General features: G+C 39.0%; 1 protein-coding gene and 1 pseudogene across 2 annotated transcripts in view; both read left to right on the top strand.

Moving 5' to 3' along the window:
- LOC148353352 (contactin-associated protein-like 5) overlaps positions 1-20,011 on the top strand; it is a 303,332-nt gene that overhangs the window by 237,663 nt on the left and 45,658 nt on the right. For both annotated transcript variants that reach the window (XM_088352165.1, XM_088352163.1), the window contains exons 17-19: positions 5,383-5,601; positions 7,332-7,571; positions 19,572-19,790. In XM_088352165.1, coding sequence (XP_088208291.1) covers positions 5,383-5,601; positions 7,332-7,571; positions 19,572-19,790 — 678 coding nt within the window. The remainder of the gene's footprint in view (positions 1-5,382; positions 5,602-7,331; positions 7,572-19,571; positions 19,791-20,011) is intronic.
- On the top strand, positions 1,253-1,429 carry LOC148353353 (U2 spliceosomal RNA; annotated as a pseudogene).

Raw genomic sequence — 20,011 nt, 5'->3', positions numbered from 1 at the left:
TTTTTGGATGGGCTCATATTTGCGGAAGCTAAAGCTTGTACCAGACAATCGTTTGATTCCAGTTTCGTTTAACTTGCCACCAACACATCTCTTTATCCGGGATTTTTTGAAGAAGTTTGATTTGGAAACACAAGAATGTCACACTTTACAAAACCACAGGGCCCTTATTGCTATTGTGCAAGAGCGAGCTACAGTAAGCCCTGTGCGGGGGCTTGCGTTTGGCGAATCCACAACGGTTTGGAGCAACGTCAATCATCCTGCCCTCCCAAACAGACTACGAGACTTGTCATGGATGGTGGCTCATGAAGTTCTCCCAGTCAGAGCTGTAATGCACCACAGAGGAATGTCAGCGACTTCGACGTGCCCTCGACCTGGCTGTGGCGCCCAGGAGTCGGTGAGGCACCTTTTTTGTGAGTGCAGCGCTGCCAAGGTCTTGTGGACAATGGCCGAACAACTAGGAAAGTTCCCGGACTTGCCAGCAGGAGAGGTCCCTGATGCACAGTACGTGCTTTACGGGGTGAGTCGGTCGAGGAGGCATCGGAACGACTTTGCCAGGGACTGGCTCACTCTCGCCGCCATCAAGGACGCCATCTGGACCTCCAGAAACCTGCTGGTATGGAGGTGCAGGCAGATCCCCCCCGTGGCTGTGCTCCAAATGGCTGCAGATACCATACAATCTGCGAGCGGCGGGCCTAGGACGCAGCCATAAAGAAGACTCGTCTGTACCCACCCGGAGGGGGGAGCCGGAACTACACTGTGGGAGTCCCGGCAGCAACGGCCTGGGTTGTGGAACCCAGAAGGGAGAGGACCCACGCAGAATGGAAAGGACCCACACAGAGGACTGGAAGAATGCTGCTTGGGAGGGTGGGATGGCAGAGCTATGCCCTTGCACAATAGTATTGCCTTTTACACGCTGGTTAACTACTGTCAAAAGAAAATAACTCTGAAATTGTTTAATTGATGTTGAAAATGTCAGGAAAAAATGTTAAAACGTCATATCGTCACGTCATATTGTCAAATATAAAAAAAATGTGAATATGCTTGATGGCTGTGTTTTGCTGCTGTTGGTGTCAGTGGATTTGTTCAGACCGAGGACAATCGACTTTGGCCTGGACGGATCTATTGACACTAACAAAGATGTTATATAATGAAATTGTGAATATGTTTGATTTTCGAGAAGGTTTGTTCAAACCTCACTTTGTGTTTGCTGTTAAAAACGTAATATTGGAATATAATATTGTGAATGTGCTTAATTGCTGTTGAGATTGTCATGATTGTTTTCTGTTTTTAGTGTCAATAAATTTGTTCAAACCAAAAATTTGCGAATTGATGTTTGATTTCTGCAATCCAGAGATGGAATAAGAGCTTGCTCTGTCCACTCCACGCACTGGCCCGGTATTGCAATACCTCCGGGAACGGTGCATTCGCAATGATCGCAGCAAGGCTTTAGGGCAAGGACCTTAGCTTGGCCTTATGGCTGAGAGTAAGTATCCCGGCTTCTAGGCTTTGTATCGTATTATGAACTGGCCGATAACGGATAATGGATAATGAATAAAGAAGATAGAATAACCCTTAAAACCCCAAAAAACCCTCACGGTAAGCCTTTCTCGTCTTTCTTGTCATTAATGACATTTTCAAAGGCGTCTTCCTCACATTTGAAACGAATCTCTATCCTCTGTCATACGGACGATTCGATCATAATCCAGGAGGATGCAGTTTACCTCGGCGCACAATTCCACCGGTCTAAATTTTACCTTTTGTACTCGAGTGCCGCTGGTGTTCGATAGAAAAATTACTCAAATAAGCCACTTTACTAAATAAGCCACAGGGCTGAACATTTGGAAAAAAGTAGCGGCTTATAGTCCGGAATTTATGGTAGTTGCAGTTACTAGTTAGTTGATTTAGAAATAAAAATAGTAACTTTCTAGTAACAAATTACCTTACATACTCACATTGAAGTCAACCATCTAAAACTGCTACTAACTAGACCCATATTCAAGGAAACAAAATAAAACATGTATACCAACCTGTGGAAGCAGTGAACCCTTCATATTTCTTGGCTTGCCCAATTATGAGAGCTTGCAAATGAACACTTAGCCGAGACAATCTATATCTATTTTGTCTCTGTGCTTCAAACCACTTGTAGGCACCGTCCAATACGTTCCCTTTTTTTCTCAAAGAATGGTGTATTGAAAAAAGAATTTTACAAATAAAAGGACAAATAATCAGCACATGTTTACTGTAAATTCTGTGCTTACGTTTGCCCTATTGAGCTTTGGTTGGTTTGTTGCTCCTGTTTAAGCTATGCCTCCTTCCCCACATGCCTACCATTTGCTGCTGGTGACACACAATTAAATATATGCATATAAGCTGACTCCCTGATTTCAGTATTTTATCTTATAGTTGTAAATTCAGCTTGGATGTGAGTATATACAGTCGGGAGAATATCCCAATGACAAAAAAGTCTGCATCTTCATATTTTGTGTTCATTTTTGCCCCATTGCTTTCATTGTTTCTGTATAAGTCACGCCACCTCCCCACGCGCTGCCTACCATTCGCTTCTGGTGACACAAAATAAAATACATAAAATCTGATAGCAGTATTTTATTGTATTGTCATAAATATGGTTTGGATGCGAGTACATACGGTAGGACGAATATCAGCACATCAGTAGGGAGAAATTATGCTTGCTTATCCATGTATTTGTACTTTTTTATGCAAATAGAAATATGCAGGCAGATTAAGTGTTGTATGTGACAATGTGAATCATACAGGAGTGTGCAGCACTTGTCATTGTAATACAGTGGAACCTCGGTTTTCGAACGCCTCTCAGTTCGAACAAATCGGTTCTCGACCCAAAATTTCGAGAAATACTTACTTCGCTTTTCGTTCAAAAAATCGGAGTTCAAACGCCAGTACGCTAGGGGCGACTCTGAGCGGCGTACGGGTGTAGATTGGCCCCACCCCTCGTGAAGAACTGTTGTCACTTGAGCGCGCATTCCTTTTTGCTTTCGTTTTTAATATCGGTGAACGGAGTGTTTTAACCCCTAATTATGCCTCTGAAGAAGGTCGGTGCAAGCAGCAAAGTTGCTACAGGTGAAAAAATAAGAGTAGTGCGTACAACTATTGCATTTAAGAAAGAAATAATAGCAAAATATGAAGAAGATGTGCGAGTTTCCCTTCTTTCGAGGGAATAGAGCATAGCTTCTGCAGACCACCACAAAGGTAAGAAATCCTATTCATAAATCTTTTCTTTATCCTTTAACCGCTCACCACTTCTTGTGGAGACCCGGGTGCTAAATGACGTGTAAACGACCTGATTTTTTTATTTTTACACGTTCATGTTAGCGTAATCTTTCGTACGGAAGATTACGCTAACGTGAACGTACGATTAGCCTGGGTTAGCTTCATGTTTACTTTCATGGTAAACTTTCAGGGTGTTGTAACGGATTAAAACGATTTTACATTACTTTTAATGGGAAAAACGATTTTCGGTGATCGACCAAATCGGTTTTCGAACAGGGTTCTGGAACGGATTATGGTCGAGAACCGAGGTTCCACTGTACATGATATGCATTTACTGAGTAACGGAATAACGTTCTAACGCCCCATGAAGCAAAGAAACTACAACATTTTATTAATAACGCGGTAGAGTACTCATTACAGAGAAAAGTGATTGCATCCAAGGAAGGAAGTGTTTCTTTAAAACGTAAGTCCCAAAATGTATAGTGTGTCTTGAGCAATCTCTTTCTGAAATAACTGATATGGTAAATGGCGGCTCACTTTATATACATCACATATGATATAGAATGTGTTATTGTTATTAAGAACCACAAAACCAAATACAAAGGACCCATCTTATCGTACCCCCTTCCATTTACGTCTTGCAAGGACAACACAAGTACAACACTTTGCCAGGAAATATAATGTCCACACATTGCGTGTGTGTATAAATTTATAATTTTCCTATTATATGGAGGCGTGATGTGGAAAGTGCTTGGATTTGACCTCAATAAAGGTATACAAAGCAAGCGAGTGTGTTGGAATATTAGAAGCCTTTTTGAGGGTAATGAAATCTGCTATGAAAATGTATGTAAATAATGGAAGAATGCACTTGGGGCGCTGTGAAGTTTGTTCTTCTCAACCTGCTTGATGAGTGAACAGTGTATTTCTATTCAAAAGCATCCACAGCAGAGGATTGCTTGTTGTAAGGGAGGAGGTGCTGTTATTTACCTTGATTACAGGGGGGCTTTGCCGACAAACCTGAGCGAGGGGGATTGCGCTGATATTTGTGTCAAGGGGAGAATACTTGCTCATTCTATTTTATTTAGTGTTGGGCATGTTACTGAACAAAAAGTGATTTTTTACAGTTACCAGTTACTTCCCTCAAAAATAATTTACGTTAACCCCAAGAAAACTGACACCCAAAAGTAGCGCGTTACCCTGACGGTTACTATCTGGTTAGAAATTACCATATATACTCACATTGAAGCCGACCCCTTAAAATTGCTCTAAAATAGCCACATAATGAATGAAATAGAAGAAAACGTGTTTCAGCCTATTGAAGGCCTAAGTGTGAAGTGCACAGGCCCCCACTTGTATAACCAACCCGTGGAAGCAATAACGCCTTCATATATTTTGGCTTGTGCAATCTTGAGAGCTTGCAAACGAACACTTCATATCCATTTTGGCTTCAAACCACTTGAATATTTGATTCTCCATTTCTGGGTTCTTCCCAAAATGTTTTATTTTATTCATCCAGGCACAGTGTATTGCAAAAAATAAGTAACGTAAACAGTTAACAGGGAAGTAAATCACTTAGTTGTCTGAAGCCAAAATTAATATGGAGTGTCACGGCTAAGTGTTTGTTCAAGAGCTATCAAAATTGCAAAAGCCAGTCAAATAAATATGACGGCTTTACTGCTTCCACAGGTTAGTGAAAATGTTTCTTGTTCTTTTTTTGATTATGCAGCTACTTTAAAGCAGTTTAGGGGGTCAGCTTCACTGCAAATTTGTACAGTAATTTGTAACTAGATAGTTGCTTTCAGAGTTATGCGCTACTTTTGGGTGTCAGTAATCTGGGGGGAGGGAACTAGTTACTCTAACTAAATCTTTTTTCTTTAGAAATGCACCAAACACTGGCGACGATCCGATTTTGTAAACAGTGAAGTAATTCACCATAGTGTAATGACAGTTGTGTCACGAAATTGCATTAATAAGGTATAACAGTAATTGATACAGAGAAAAGTATTTGTCGCTAAAAATACTTGCCGAGAAAATTATTTGCTGAGGAAAGTATTTGTGTTCCAGGAACACATTCCTTTGTAAGGTGTTCTTCTCAACACTGATTACATGAGTGTGTTTTTGTGTCTGGCCCATCAGCCCCATCCATTGTGTCATTTTCCTTTGACATCGGAAGTGGCGCCGTGGTCCTGTCTGTCAAATCTCCAATGCCGCTGAATGATCGGCAGTGGCATTGCATCAGAGCGGAGCACAATGTCAAAGAGGCCTCGCTGATGGTCGATCAGCTTCCTACCCGCTTCCTCTCTGCACCCGCTGACCATCAGCTTCCTTTAAAGCTAAGCAGCCAACTTTATGTAGGTAAGCTTAATAGCTTCCAAGAGACAAAGGGAAGTTAACAATGTGTCCACTATATTATAGACGCCACATACACACAACTGCACACTAAATTGACCAATTTGGCAGCTGGTAATGAAGCACTCGCTTCATGAGTGTCTCTCTTGGGAAGAATCAACGAGCAGCAGCCTGATGCAATAGCAGTTTTGTTTATGGGGCTGAATATGGCCTGCTTTGATTGCAGATGGGAGTCAGAGTCATTAAAAGTCTCAAATAACGCCCAGAAAAGACCAACATTACCTGCTCTAAAAAAAATTCACAAGTGCAATGTTTCTCAATAATTTTTGAGGAAAAACATTTTTTTTTTCATGAAATAAACTAGAGATACTTTTAAGATACTTCAAGTCTCATGCAGGTTTTTTTTGTTTGTTTCTGAAAGCCCTTTTATCAGTTGATTAGGTCTGCAATATTGGTCACCTGGAAAGAAGAATTAATAGGATGGCAGTTTGTTATTTTAAATATTATACCTCACTGTCGTTCGTTATTTTGACTTTTATGCACAGTTTATTTAAATAATAAGCCAAAATAGATAAACTATCACATAAACCTGCATTTCTAAAAAATACTCGTAAGTCGAGAAATTTACATTTATTTAAAAAAAAAACGTGAGCATCACTTAAAGGGAGCTAAAAAAAATTGTCTTAGAAGTAAAATGTGTATTTTGATCCCTTTGAGTCTCCGTAGATTATATTTCCATTTGTGCTTTTTAACACTTGTTTTTGGTTGCACTACACCATACAGAGACATTTTGTGGTCAAATAATACACACTGTTTAAAGAAGCCTGCAGAAATAGATTTAGAAGTATTTTTTTGAAATAGTTCTAAAATACTGCTATTTGCTGGCAACAGGGCTAGGGTATTTACAGGCATTTTCTAAAGTCAGTTAAGCTCTTAAGTAACCCTTGTGCGTGAAAGGGGTTGGACGATAAAGAACATAAATGGAAAAAAAACATCTTATATAATGAAAACGTAGAGGTTACACATGGATACTCAGGGTACCATATTTTTATCTATAGAATGATTTATTTCATTTTATTATGAATATAAATTATTCTTTAGTAACTGAAGGAATAATTATTAGATAGGGCAGGTGGCATTCTGTAGACTTCAATGGATTTTGAACTTGCAAGTAGAATAAGAAAGGACTGTACAGAAAAACTCTTACAACTGCAAATTCCAAATCTGTTTTAAAAGCCCTCTCCTGAGTCCTTTCTTTTTATTAAATATCCTAGGTTACAAAATACAGATCCCCCTGGAGGGTGTGGAATTAAAGAACAGCAACATGATTGGCCGATACTGACAACGATGTAAATAATTCATAATCGTCAAAACAAGAGTTTTCATTAATAGTAAAAATAACTAACTGACATCCTATGCAATTTCTAATACTAATAACAAACTAAACCCATCAGAAAAGTTTCAAAAATATATTTAATAAAGACACAATAAAGAAATTATCATATGAGGTTTCATTTTTTCCGTACCTGAGCCAAATCTATAATTGTTGTGATTGTTAGAGTGTAATGCAGACTGATTAGAAATGCTATAGTGACAATGTGATCGATAATGAGGTATCATTTGAAATAAATGCATAAACAATTTCCCGCAGGTGAACATGGATCCCATGTAACCATAAAATGAAGTAAGTCTTTTTGTTAATTCATCATGACATGAAAAAATGACTGTCGTCACAGGGGGAACCACATCACTGCAGCGGGGCTTCCTGGGCTGTTTAAGAAACTTAATGGTGAACGGGCGAACATTGGACCTGGAAGAACGAGCCAAGGCAACACCGGGCGTAAGCGCCGGCTGCCCTGGGTACTGCAGTGGCTCCAGCAGCCTCTGCCACAACAGAGGTCGCTGTATAGAGAAAAGCACTGGCTACGCGTGTGACTGCTCCCAATCGGCCTATGCCGGGACCTCATGTAACCAAGGTAAGGATAATGGGTCTCAAACTCAAATTACTTGAGAGCGTTGTTTTATGTTTCAACACAAAAATGATTTTAAAAGTATATACAAAAGGTGGGGTACATGATTTGGTGTGACCTTAAAAATTTGAAAGGAGAATATATCCCTATTAAGTATATGTTCATAATGCCTAATTAAATTGAAAAATACTATATAATTGTGTTTCCCCAGTGCCTACCTTTTATCAGAGCTGTTTGGGAATCGTAACACATAAATAAGCAGGAAAAGGAGAAGTGGGGGTGGAGGGATTAGAGAGTGATTCCATGCTTGTCACCTAATGACTCCAAACACAGCAGTTGGGTCTAAAATGGCGGCGCCTTGTTCGGCTGCGGCTGCAACGGCTCGCTACAGTTTAACTGTACAGGTCAGGTGTATCGACATTTCCTTCTGTGTGCATGGTTACAAAGAATGACAATAAAAGTAAATTCCATTTCTATTCTATTTTCTACTTATTCAGTCAGTCTAAATTTCTTTATTTCACATAGAGTTTGTTGAGAAGGAGGGAAAACAGATCCTCTGCTTTCAGGTCTGGGCCGCATGGATTCTCGGACTTCTGTGTTACATTTTAATTTAAGAGAAGGGGAGTCCATTTTTAAACTATTTTTTGTTATATTTAATATTCATCCATCCATCAATGATCTGCACCGCTTATCCTCAGTAGGGTCGCAGGTGTGCTGAAGCCCATCTCTTTTTATTTACAACCTCTTTTTTTTAAGGAGTAGACGTTTTTTTACTTGGCATACATGCATTATTATGTTAGAAAGCAAAACTATACAATGAAGCCTCGTTTATTGCAGGAGCTATTTTAAAAAAAAAAATCAGTGATAGGCGAAATATGTGAAGTAGAAACCTTAACTTTTTGAAAATTACTATACATTTAAAACTGTATTTTACATTGAATTCAAATAACAAACCCTTTTTATATGGTATGCTGTTCCTGTAAACATTTATCTATATTTTTACCTATTAATAATCTCTTAGGAACTGTTTAGCCGATCAGAATGCAGATGCATGATGAAAACCCGTGAAGCAGCGACAAATGTAAACCGCATTGTAGCGAGGGATTATTGTTTGCTTTTTAAAAAATTGCAATAATATAGATTGTTGTCCATTAGATTCAGCACATTTATTGTCCACTAAAACATGTTACCCTCACAGGCCTATTAAACGTGATCTGATTTTGCAACTGTAGAATCAATCAATCCCTGTCAAGATTCTGAACAATTTTTTTTCCCTGTCTTCTAGTTTGAGCTAAAGGCATAACTTGTTACTGGTGGCCTGGGTTAGTCAGTAAATTAACGGACCAGCTTGATTTTTACAGCAAACATGGCCAAGGCACTGCTCTGCCAATTCTTTTAATTAAAGATGCTCATCTACACAACCCCTACTTCTGCATTTATTTTGTATACTGTCGGACTAATGTAAAAACAAGTTTGAGGATTGAAAATGTCCACAATGGTGCAGTCCTCTGCAAAATCCCATTTACAGTTTCTGTTTTCTGTACTGGTGGTCCTCATTAGGGTTGGCAGCACCGTCTGACTTTGAGCTAGAAGCAGGGTACACCCTAGACATGCCGCAGCTGCCAAGTGATCCGGTTGGGCCCTATATTGTGACGGGCAGTTCCCATCTGTTCCATCGTTTCACAAAGGTCAAAAACTTTTTGGAGAGGACACAACGACGTGCACGATGAAAGCCTGATAAACTCAGACCTAAGTACAACAAGGAAGAAAAAATTTGAAATTTGCCAGTGAGTCTGTACGTACCACAGTCAGTGGTTGGTTAAAGTAAGATTCGACCCCAACCAATCTCTCATAATAAGGTTTTTTGTCGTCATTTGATTCTCTCAAATGTCTATTCGATTTTTAGGAGTCGACTACTGCCTCTGACTACTGGCTTGCCTGCTGGTTGGCAGCAGCCGCCCTCTTAATCATCTCTAATCATCGCTTCCATAGTGGCAAATCGGCGACACTTATGACAAGTATCATTAATACAACAGGAGAACAAGTAGTTTAATTGGGAAAGGAATTTTAAAGCTAAAATTCGCAATCAACAGTGCTACTTGCACATGAATGCAATCAAGAAGCTATTCACTTTAAAGCTTTTGAACCTGGAAGCATGGTTAATCCTTCCATCCATTTGCAAGGAGTCTACCCAAGGAATGAAGTTGTTTAAGCTTGCAAAGCAAGCTGTCTAACGTGTCTGACGTGTCTCTTCCAGGGCTTTGATCAAGTTATGTAAACAAGGGGTCCCAAATATTTTCTGTTCCACGGACCAGATTAATGTCTAAAAATATTTTTACCGAGCAGCACAGTAGCACAGTGGTTAGCGCGTGTGTGGCACAAATCTGAGGTCATGGGATCAAACCTTCCTGTGTGGAGTTTGCATGTTCTTCCCGTGCTTGCGTGGATTCCCTCCCACATTCCATAATCATGCATGTCATGGTAATTGGCCGGTCCAAATTGTCCCTATGTGTGAAAAAGCAAGTGAGTTTTCCACTATGTGAAACTTTATTTGGTTGTTCTAGTAAGATCCTATCTACATCACAAAACATGGGCAACAACCTTTCACTATGCTTAATGTTTCATGGCCACCGTGCAAGTAATCAGAAATACAAACTCATGCTCATAGGGTTTCAAGTATTCTGAACAGCAGTGATCAACCTTTTCTTTTAATTACTTTAAAAGTATTCAAAAATATATTTTATTTCAATTAGACACAGAAGGTGTAGTGTTTCTCCCCACAGTTTATGTTGCAAAATAATCCACACGCAGGGAGACTCGAGAAATGCAATCTGCAAAGTTGACCCATCCAGTCTTTTCCTTAATAGGTGTGACATCATTGAAGGAACACATCACTTTCAACATAGCGAATCCTTTTAACACAACATGTGACGCAGCTACAAAACTTTCAATGATTGTAGTGAACGGTGAATGGATACTGCTCATTTCTTCTTGGAAAACATGAATTTTTGCGTACCCAGTCGCTTGGAGTTTGTGACTGATGTTTGAGTTGCGTGCTTCAACCTCTAAAAGCTTTGTTGAGTAAGTTTACTTGCTGACATACCTGTTTTAGGTAGGCGATTGTGGCTTTTAATTTGTTTTAACCTGCGTGTGTCGCTGTTGGTATATATATATATATATATATATATATATATATATATATATATATATATATATATATATATATATATTAAAATTGAAATTTTATGTTATCAAAGTGTCTTAAAAAGAAATATTTATTCAGGGTGCCAATGGCTCAGGAGGCAGTTGAGTAAATAATCGTAAAATTTGCGGTTATTTTAGAAATGAAATTTTGTATGATTTTTGACTGGTTTCACATCAATTGTGAATAGGGTGTTTTAGGCAGTGTGTTTGAATTGAAGTCAGTGTAGTTCACAAAGGGGGCACAGTTGCCTGTTGGTCGTGGCTGGGGTCACGTTGGAAAAAAGGATTCCCGCTCATTAAAAATAGAGCGAGGGATAAATCATAACATACTGAGCTACAGCACAGTATTTTAAAGGCATTTCCAAATTCGAAAACATGCAAAATGTGACAAAATAGTCCATATACATATATATATATATATATAAATCATGAAGGGGAATGACATTTTCATCGAAGGTGCATGTCCAGTATGAGAGAGATAAACTAAAAAGAAAAATCCAGAAATCACAATGAATGATTTTTTTAATGATTTATTTGTGTGATATAGCAGCAAATAAGAAAGCTAATGTTAATATTGAAGCCTTTGTTTGCTATTACAGAGGTCAAATGTTTCCTGTAGTCTTTCGCCAAGTTTGCACATACTGCAGGATGGATCTTGGCACACTCCTCCACACAGATGTTCTCTAGGTCAGTCCAGTTTCTGGGCTGAGAAACACAGAGTTTGAGCTCCCTACAAAGATTTTTTATTGGCTTCAGGTCTGGAATCTGGCTGGCCGTGCTAGAACCTTGATATGCCTCTTACGGAACCACTCTTTCGTTTTCCTGGCTGTGTGCTTCGGGTCGTTGTCGTGTTGGAAGACCCAGCCACGGCCCATCTTCAATGCTCTGACTGAGGAAATGAGGTTGTTCCCCAAAATCTCACAATACACGGCCCCAGTCATCCGTTCTTAAATGCAGTGCACTCGTCCTGTCCCATGTGCAGAAGAACAACCCCAAAGCATGATGCTACCACCCCCCTAGTCCTTCCAGCCTTGTGGTGTTGTATAATTTTGTCTCTGGTGTCTTTGGACAGCTCTTTGGTCTTCGCCATATTACAATTTAAAGTCTTACTCATTGTATGGGGTGGACAGGTCTTTTATGCAGCTACCAACCTCCAAAGGGTACATCTGATTCAGGATGGTAAATGGAGTGCAGGTAGACTAATGGGCGGACTAACAGGTCTTTCAGGGTCAGAACTCTAGATGACACACAGGTGTTCAAATACTTATTTGCAGCTGTATCACACAAATAAATTGTGAAAAAAAATCATGCATTGTGATTTCTGGATTTTTCTTTTTAGTTCATCTCTCAGCGGACATGCACCTATGATGAAATTTTCAGACCCCGCCATGATTTTTAAGTGGAAGTCAGCTATATATATATATATAGATATCTATATATCTATATATATATATGTATATATATATATATATATATATATATATATATATATATATATATATATATAGAGAGAGAGAGAGAGAGAGAGAGAGAGAGAGAGAGAGAGAGAGAGAGAGAGAGAGAGAGAGAATATTCAGCGTTGGGGCAGCCAAAAGCTTCCTGTTTTGTTTGATCCCGTTTAGCCTACGTCAGCAGTCGGCTAGCCTGCCGTGTTCACAAGTTCATTAATAGCACGTTTGTTGCCCTAGCCGGGTTTTTTTGGTTGGTTCTCGGTTAGCCAGCGTCGTGTTTTTCAGCCGAGGCTTCAGCCACCTTCCATTGATCGCTCCCTATTAGCCCCCTTGAGCTGTCTGTGTTATTCTTGCCCGTTAGCCCTTTTTTGTCCGCTCGCACTTTGTTGTACAATTACTGCATCCACCTGGGATGCAACGCCTAGGCATTCTTCACACAAACTACCATATTTTGGCTTCAACCACTCATAACCTCTTTGACTAATAACCCATAAAACAATAAGGATGACGGGCTGTCGAAGGTGCCACATGAAGTAACATCTCAGGAAGTCAAGACAAGACAGGCAGTCTTCAAAATGCATTATCTCAGAAAATAATCACAATATACTGATGGAATTTATGTAGATTTTATGCAAAAAAAACATGGACTATTTTGTCACATTTTGCATGTTTTCGAATTTGGAAATGCCTTTAAAATACTGTGCTGCAGCTCAGTATGTTATGATTTATCCCTTGCTCTATTTTCAATGAGCGGGAATCCTTGTTCCCAACGTGACCCCAGCCACGACCAACAGGCAACTGTGCCCCCTTTGTGAACTACACTGACTTCAATTCAAACACACTGCCTAAAACACCCTATTCACAATTGATGTGAAACCAGTCAAAAATCATACAAAATTTCATTTCTAAAATAACCGCAAATTTTACGATTATTTACTCAACTGCCTCCTGAGCCATTGGCACCCTGAATAAATATTTCTTTTTAAGACACTTTGATAACATAAAATTTCAATTTTACTGCTGTAGGTGATGCTTTATGTACTTGATACGGGCTGTTCAACCCCGCACCATTAATGTGAGCATATGGGTAGTATTACCTGCAGTATTTTAAATTGTTTCACAATGAGGGTTGGACTCTGCTAAGTTACTCTTTGTCACTGTTTTAGTTCATGATCTTGAGGGGCAGAATTTTTTGTCCTAGCCCAGAGGTGGATGGCATCTGATTTGGTGGTATCGGATGTCTACTTTGGCCTTGTGAAGATTGTCTCAAAAATCTAACAAATCTTTCTAACCCACTTAAGAAAATCTGGATTTTTCGGGAAATTAAACTATATTTTTATTGTTTGAAATTTGCTGATAAAGGGCATACAGCGATCATGTGACTGTTGTGAGATTAAGCGTTGAGTAAATGAATGACTGAAGTAAAATCCGCATGGATGTGTTTGTGTCCTTAATGGGAGAAATGCATTACAACACTCCAAAACCTATTGTTAGAAAAGGCCAATGTGCTGCCGGTTCTAAATGGATTAATTGTTACAATTCGGGTCCAACATGGAAATAAAATCATTAAAATTAAAAAAATGTGCAAAACGACTCATTTCAATGTAATACATTGCAATTTTCAAAGGTCTTGGGGGCTGATCAGTGAAAGAAATTATTTTGATATCTCTTCACTTATACACAAACATCAAGTAGTTTCTAAAATTACATTAATTAAAAGGAACAATGTGTATTAATCGACCAGTAGATGTGGCTTCAAGGTGTGGTGCAACTGAAACAAGTGCTATAAAAAAAAAGGAAGGACACTCAAAGTGACCAAAGCGCATCACATGTTACGTGAATTAAATGCAAATGTCTTGACCTATGACTATTTTTAAAAATGTATGCTTATATAATAGTGTATTTTTGCTTATTATTTAAATCTGTACAGTTTTAATTAAGTTTATTCTACCACTAAGAGGTGCTAATACACCATAATAATAATAATAATAATAATACACACTGTCACACTTACATTTAAACATGTTTATTCCTCTGCCTTTCCATCAATGTCAAATGGAAATCTAATTGACGTCCCCGACCCAAATGGAAATACAGGAGTGGTGGATTATTCTGCTAGGCATTTCTGCCTGACGTGTCTCCTCCTGCTCCTTTGGATTGTCCATGTACCCAAAAACAAAAACACATAATTATAATATTTTGGACGCTTTGTTTGTCAGAAAGAAAATGTATTTGACTTTTGAATTATATTTTCATCTAATATTGCTTTATCTTGTATTAAAAATAAATGATATGACGGTGTCAGAATGGAATTCTATTAAATCGTTTTTACATTTTCCGTGTTCATTTTCAGAATGCTGTTTCTACTTTGTTTTTGTAGCCCTGCCTTGGACTGGATGCTTGGTAGTCCATCTGTTTGTTTATGACTGATAGACACTGCAATGTTCTTGTTTCACTCTTTGTGCTTGCTGCTAGCAGGTCACCCTGAATTTTGTTCTGATGGAAAGGCATTGTGGCTGCCACTGAAATCCTATTCCCAAAAGCGCTTTCATGGCTCAGTAACAAAATCCAAATATTTAGTCCCAAATTATAAATCCAAATTATATAAAGGCTCTTGTTTCCAAATAGTATCTGATATCAACTATATATCTTTTTGCTGACACAAAGTGGTGTCAAGCCTAAAGTTGAAGCATTTCTGATTACACAGCAGTCCACATTGACAACACATGACATGTTATATTTGTGTCCTCGCTTGCCAAAGTCCTTTGCAAGGATTAAGGCAAGCTTCTTATTTGTCCGGAAGGCCGAATCCAATCTTTTATCGCCCTTTTTTCCCTACAGTGTGGAGAATCTCTCGGCCATGTTCCTTTTTTTTAAGACAGCCCTGTTGGGCTCCATTTATTTTATCTCCCGCGACCCGATTCTTTTATCTTGGTGATTCGGTCGGAAGGTTCGTCTAAACGACTTACTGTTACGGATCATTGCCTTTTTTAGCACTAAAAACCCGCTTGTAGGAGCAGACTCTTGAGAGAGGCACATGTTTGCTTTTTTGTGACCACATTGTTACTAGGTAGCATTTCAGCCATTAACACCCAGATGGCACACACAGATTTCGGCTACGGAGTCCTGAATAGCAGGTCAATGCTTTGAAAAAGACCAATAAAATCTGTTCCACTACTATAACATGAAATCTAATCCCAAATCTCTAGTGTTAGTGACGGATAACCTTATCCCAACTGAGCAGTATTCAGGGTGCTTTTTGGAACGGAAGTCTTACTCTCCCTTTCAAACCTACTTTTAAATTAATTAATTAATCGGGTCACTCCTGTTCTTCCTGAAGTACAAGATGATCTCCTTAGTTTTATATGTGTTCTGGGTCAGGTTGTTTTCAGAGCACCAGGTAGTCGGCCTCTGGACCTCATTTCTGTAAGGCACCTCTTCTCCTTATGACAGGGATGTCAAACTCAATTGCACAAGGGGCCAAAATTCAAAACACACTTAAGGTCGGGGGCCAACCAGGATAAACATTTATTGAACACACTTAAACGGAATGTTTTTGGAACATAAATATGAATAAAAACAGACAAGAATATTAAACTTAAACCTTAAATTACTTATACAGTATTTATTATTTTGCTGTAAATAAAAACATCTTGTTAAATTTTACAACTTAGAACTTAACTTAAACAACTTAACATTAAAATAACATTCAAATTTCTTTGCTCCTATGTCAATGTATACATTAAAAGAATATCCCAAAAGATTTTGCTCTCCTTAATATCTCCTGTCAAAAGTAGAAATATGAAAATGCTACACAAATTATTTTGTAAAAACGTCACAACATTCTGAGAACAGGGAGCCTGATGTACTTACTTTTGGCGTAGACGGAGTAGGGCGAGAGATGGGAGGGAGTGCACTTTTTGCATAGCTCCACCCATCCCTCCCACTCACCCAATCAAATAGCTTTAAGTTCTCTTCCGGTGTTTTGGGGTAATTACAATTTGTTCCGTGGATTCATCAAAAAGTATCTGAACACTGAACACAGATTATATAGTGAGCTTTTATATAAAGGATTCTTTAGATAGATAGATAGATAGATAGATAGATAGATAGATAGATAGATAGATAGATAGATAGATAGATAGATAGATAGATACTTTATTCATCCCCTAAGGGAAATTCACATTTCCAGCAGCATCCCTGAGCTGAGAACAGTACAATAATAAAGCCAAAAGAATACAATATACAAATACCCAGTGTGACGTGCAAATGCCCACTGTAGCGTATTATATAGAGTAACTAAATAGTGCTACACAGAATACATATTGCAGTAAGATTCGGTAATATCCAATGTAGGTGGTGTGGTTTAATGTGGGCCTTTACTCTGCCGGGTGGAGTTAAAGAGCCTCATGGCATGAGGAAGAAAAGATCTGTTCAGTCTGTCCGTAGTACAAGACAGTGACAGCAGTCTGTCGCTGAAACTGCTATTCTGTCTGGAGCGTTGTACAGCCAAAACGAGGTTTTTTTTGTGTGGCACCTTGACTGTAAATCGTAGTGAAAACGTGCCCTATATATTCCGAAAAGTACTGCATAGTAATTCAGCTATGGCTTGGCTTTGCGTGTATCTGAACAGGATTAATGGCTCAAGTTTTGAACGAGATGGAGAAAATTTGCATGCAATTAAATTTGTCTCTGAGCCATAGGTACTCACAGAAAGGGCCATATATGGCTCGCGAGCCATAGGTTCCCGACCCCTTGTATATAGTATAGTATACGTCATATATGAAGTAATAGGTACAGTGACTAAAACATCAGAATATGATGTCCAGGGATGAGACGGCATTGTTCATATTGACAGGCCATTAATAACAATAATGTAAAATGGTCTTGCGGGCGGGATATGATTACTCGGCGGGCCGGACGTGGCCCACGGGCCGGGAGTTTGACACATGTGCCTTAAGAGATTAGCCCGACCACTAAGGTGTCATCAGCGAACTTAGCAATGAGTTTGTCCTTATGAGCTGGATTGCAGTCATAAGTGTTGAGGCAGTACATGAGCTTAGCATACAGCCCTGTGGTGACCCAGTGCTCAGGGTGTGGGAAGATGAGAGGTAGGGGAAAAGTCTCACAGTCTGGGGCCTGTTGGTCAAAAAGTCATTGATCTAGCTTCATATGTGGCAGGGCAGGACTAGAGTGTCCAGTTTTGTGATCATCATGACTGTGATGATGGTAATGAAAACCAAACTACAACCCACAAATAGCATACCGGCATACCTAGCTTAATGTTAAATGTTATATCATCCAATAAAACCTGCAATAAGAACAGATGCCTAGGCTTGTACATTTGGAGTTAGTCTAATGTGGGTGTGTGCCAAATGCCAATGTGTGCCTATTTTACAAACTTATTTAGTATCAGCTTCTGTGTAGATTTTAAATGTTCGCTGCGGTCAGGTGGTCCTGCTTGGTGAGTTCATTATTGCGTCCCTGTCTTTGCAGGGTGATGTGATCCTGTAAGCTAGATCAAACTGTTAACTTGAACTGTCCCTTGAATGATTTACAATCTAACGTGAACAGGTTCGCATGATAATGAGCATCTTCAAGTTGATGGTTAAGGTTCTCTACTAGAAAGTCTTGAGCGTTGTTTTAGAGCAGGGGTCGCAAACCCCCGTGAGACTATCACGTGCCCGTGGGCCCGTTCTAAAAATAGACCTAATTTCAATTTCTAAAATGTGATTAAATTGTGGCGTCGCGAAAGAGTCCAAATCTATTTATACATACATAAACATAGCGGATAAAAGGAAGAAAACTGTGTGTCTCATTTGCGAAGCGACTGTGGCTGGAGCAAATTGTAGCGCCACTTCAGCACTTGTTACAAATGTTTCCATGCTACCGTAATTGCCTGCCCAGCAGCGCACCACGAAAATGCAACTCTTTTCTTGTAAAAAAAAGACTGCTGTTTGCCCAAAAAAGCAACCAAAGCCTCTTTTAGAGTCACACAGTTTTTGATAAAGAGGAAGAAGTTATTTTCAGGCGGGGAGGTTCTTAAAGAGGCAAACAAACAAATGACAATGTCCTTGGTAGCAACTGTTCAGTGCCATGGCAAAGATGGAGTTAAAATATTGAAAAACTGTTAAAAATGTATCACTAAGTTTAAAATATGGTTTGTTTTAATGGCTGCATATTTAGTGATTAATAGAAATGTTATTTTTATTTGATTATACCATTTTGTTTATGAAACTGAAACTGATGATAGCGTCTTGAAAAATGTAACTTGATGTTTTGCAAAATGTCGTGAAAGTTGTCATTGTTTTCTTTTTTGTTTCCTTTTGAGCATTTGTAACAATTGGAAAGGTAAAGAAGAAATAAAATATTGCATGTTGAAGTTCATCCGTTTCCTACCTTGCTGAATCATTCTGAATAACTATTAATCTTTAAAAATTAGTTCTCACGTTAAGTATCAGTATAAGATAGAAAATATATTTAGTCAATTGATCAAATTAGCATTCTTGTTTCAGGGGTGCATTATCAAGGTGCCCTTTGTGTTACTCCGTACCTTTGAAGTTGCCTTCGGCCTCAAAAAGGATGGAGACCCCTGTCTAGAGTCTATAATAAATTTCTAGAATAATGTGTCAAACCTTCTGAAAGCAAGGGCCTTTTTTAGTTTTCCATCCCTCCTGCAGGTTTCAGATCAGTGGATGTTGTAATGGCAGTCTGCACACCCCTTGATGCTTTTTTTTTTTAATTAAGAGCTATACCAATAAATGTGACTTTATTTGACTTCATGGGATAGGTCACCTATGGTAAGGCAAAGCGCCTATAAACATAGTTCCTATTGAAAGTGGCGTCCACATATTGCTTCAGACTAGACGTTCAAAATTAACTAGAATCTCAAGCGATTTACCAGACATAAAGTGAGAACTGATCACAAAAGGCACAAGGACAGTATTTTTCTGTTGGCTTCCACAAGAAAAGGCCAGGTGGCTACCTTCTGCCTCTGTGCTGTGGACCCACCTTAGAAAATGGGTCTATACATTGACAAGTTTGACTCATTGCCCTTAAAATGCAATATAATGTATTCAATTTAAAGCGGAATCTATTTTTTCCAAAACAAGCACTTTTTTGAAGACTTGAAATAGACCTATTCACTAGCATTAACTGATTAATTCATTTGCATATTTACAAACCTTGGCTCTGAAAAATAGTTGTTAAAAGATGTGTTTGGATGGCCGACAATTTGAGTTGTAATGCTGAAAATGGTGGGGTACATCTTTTCATTTTTATGTTAGGTACTGCAGTGGCTTAAAAAATCTTTGTCAAATACTCATGAATTGTCTTTACTGTGTTTTCACAGAGGTATCAGTGTCCTTCGACAAAGAGTCATCGCTGACCTACACACTTCAGGAGCCATTTTCTGTGATGCTGAACAAAAGCTTGCAGGCGGAGAGCAGCAGCAGCAGTCGGGCTAGAGAAGACTTTTCATTTAGTTTCATCACTTCACAGACTCCCGCCATGCTTCTGTCCGTCAGCACCCTCAGCCGCCAGTACATTGCTGTAATTGTGGCCAAGAACGGTAAGTCTAAAGATCGGATTGCCATGCTGCGACAATGTGACAAATAACCTTGGTTGTTTCGCTGTTTCCCAGACACATCCAAACCCCACCCCTGACTACCTTACCACTGTAACTTCCACACTACAAGCCACTAATTATTTGCTTCATTTTAAACACAGTTTAGGACAAAAATAACAGTCAGACGAACCTCAAAAAGAGGCAGTGTGTACTATTTAGTGCCT

This window comes from Urocampus carinirostris, chromosome 14 (genome assembly GCF_059441175.1).
Source record: "Urocampus carinirostris isolate Australia breed hairy pipefish chromosome 14, RoL_Ucar_1.0, whole genome shotgun sequence".
NCBI lineage: Eukaryota > Metazoa > Chordata > Actinopteri > Syngnathiformes > Syngnathidae > Urocampus > Urocampus carinirostris.
The sequence above is the reverse complement of the archived record's forward strand: the minus strand, read 5'-3'. Positions and strand labels throughout refer to the sequence as shown.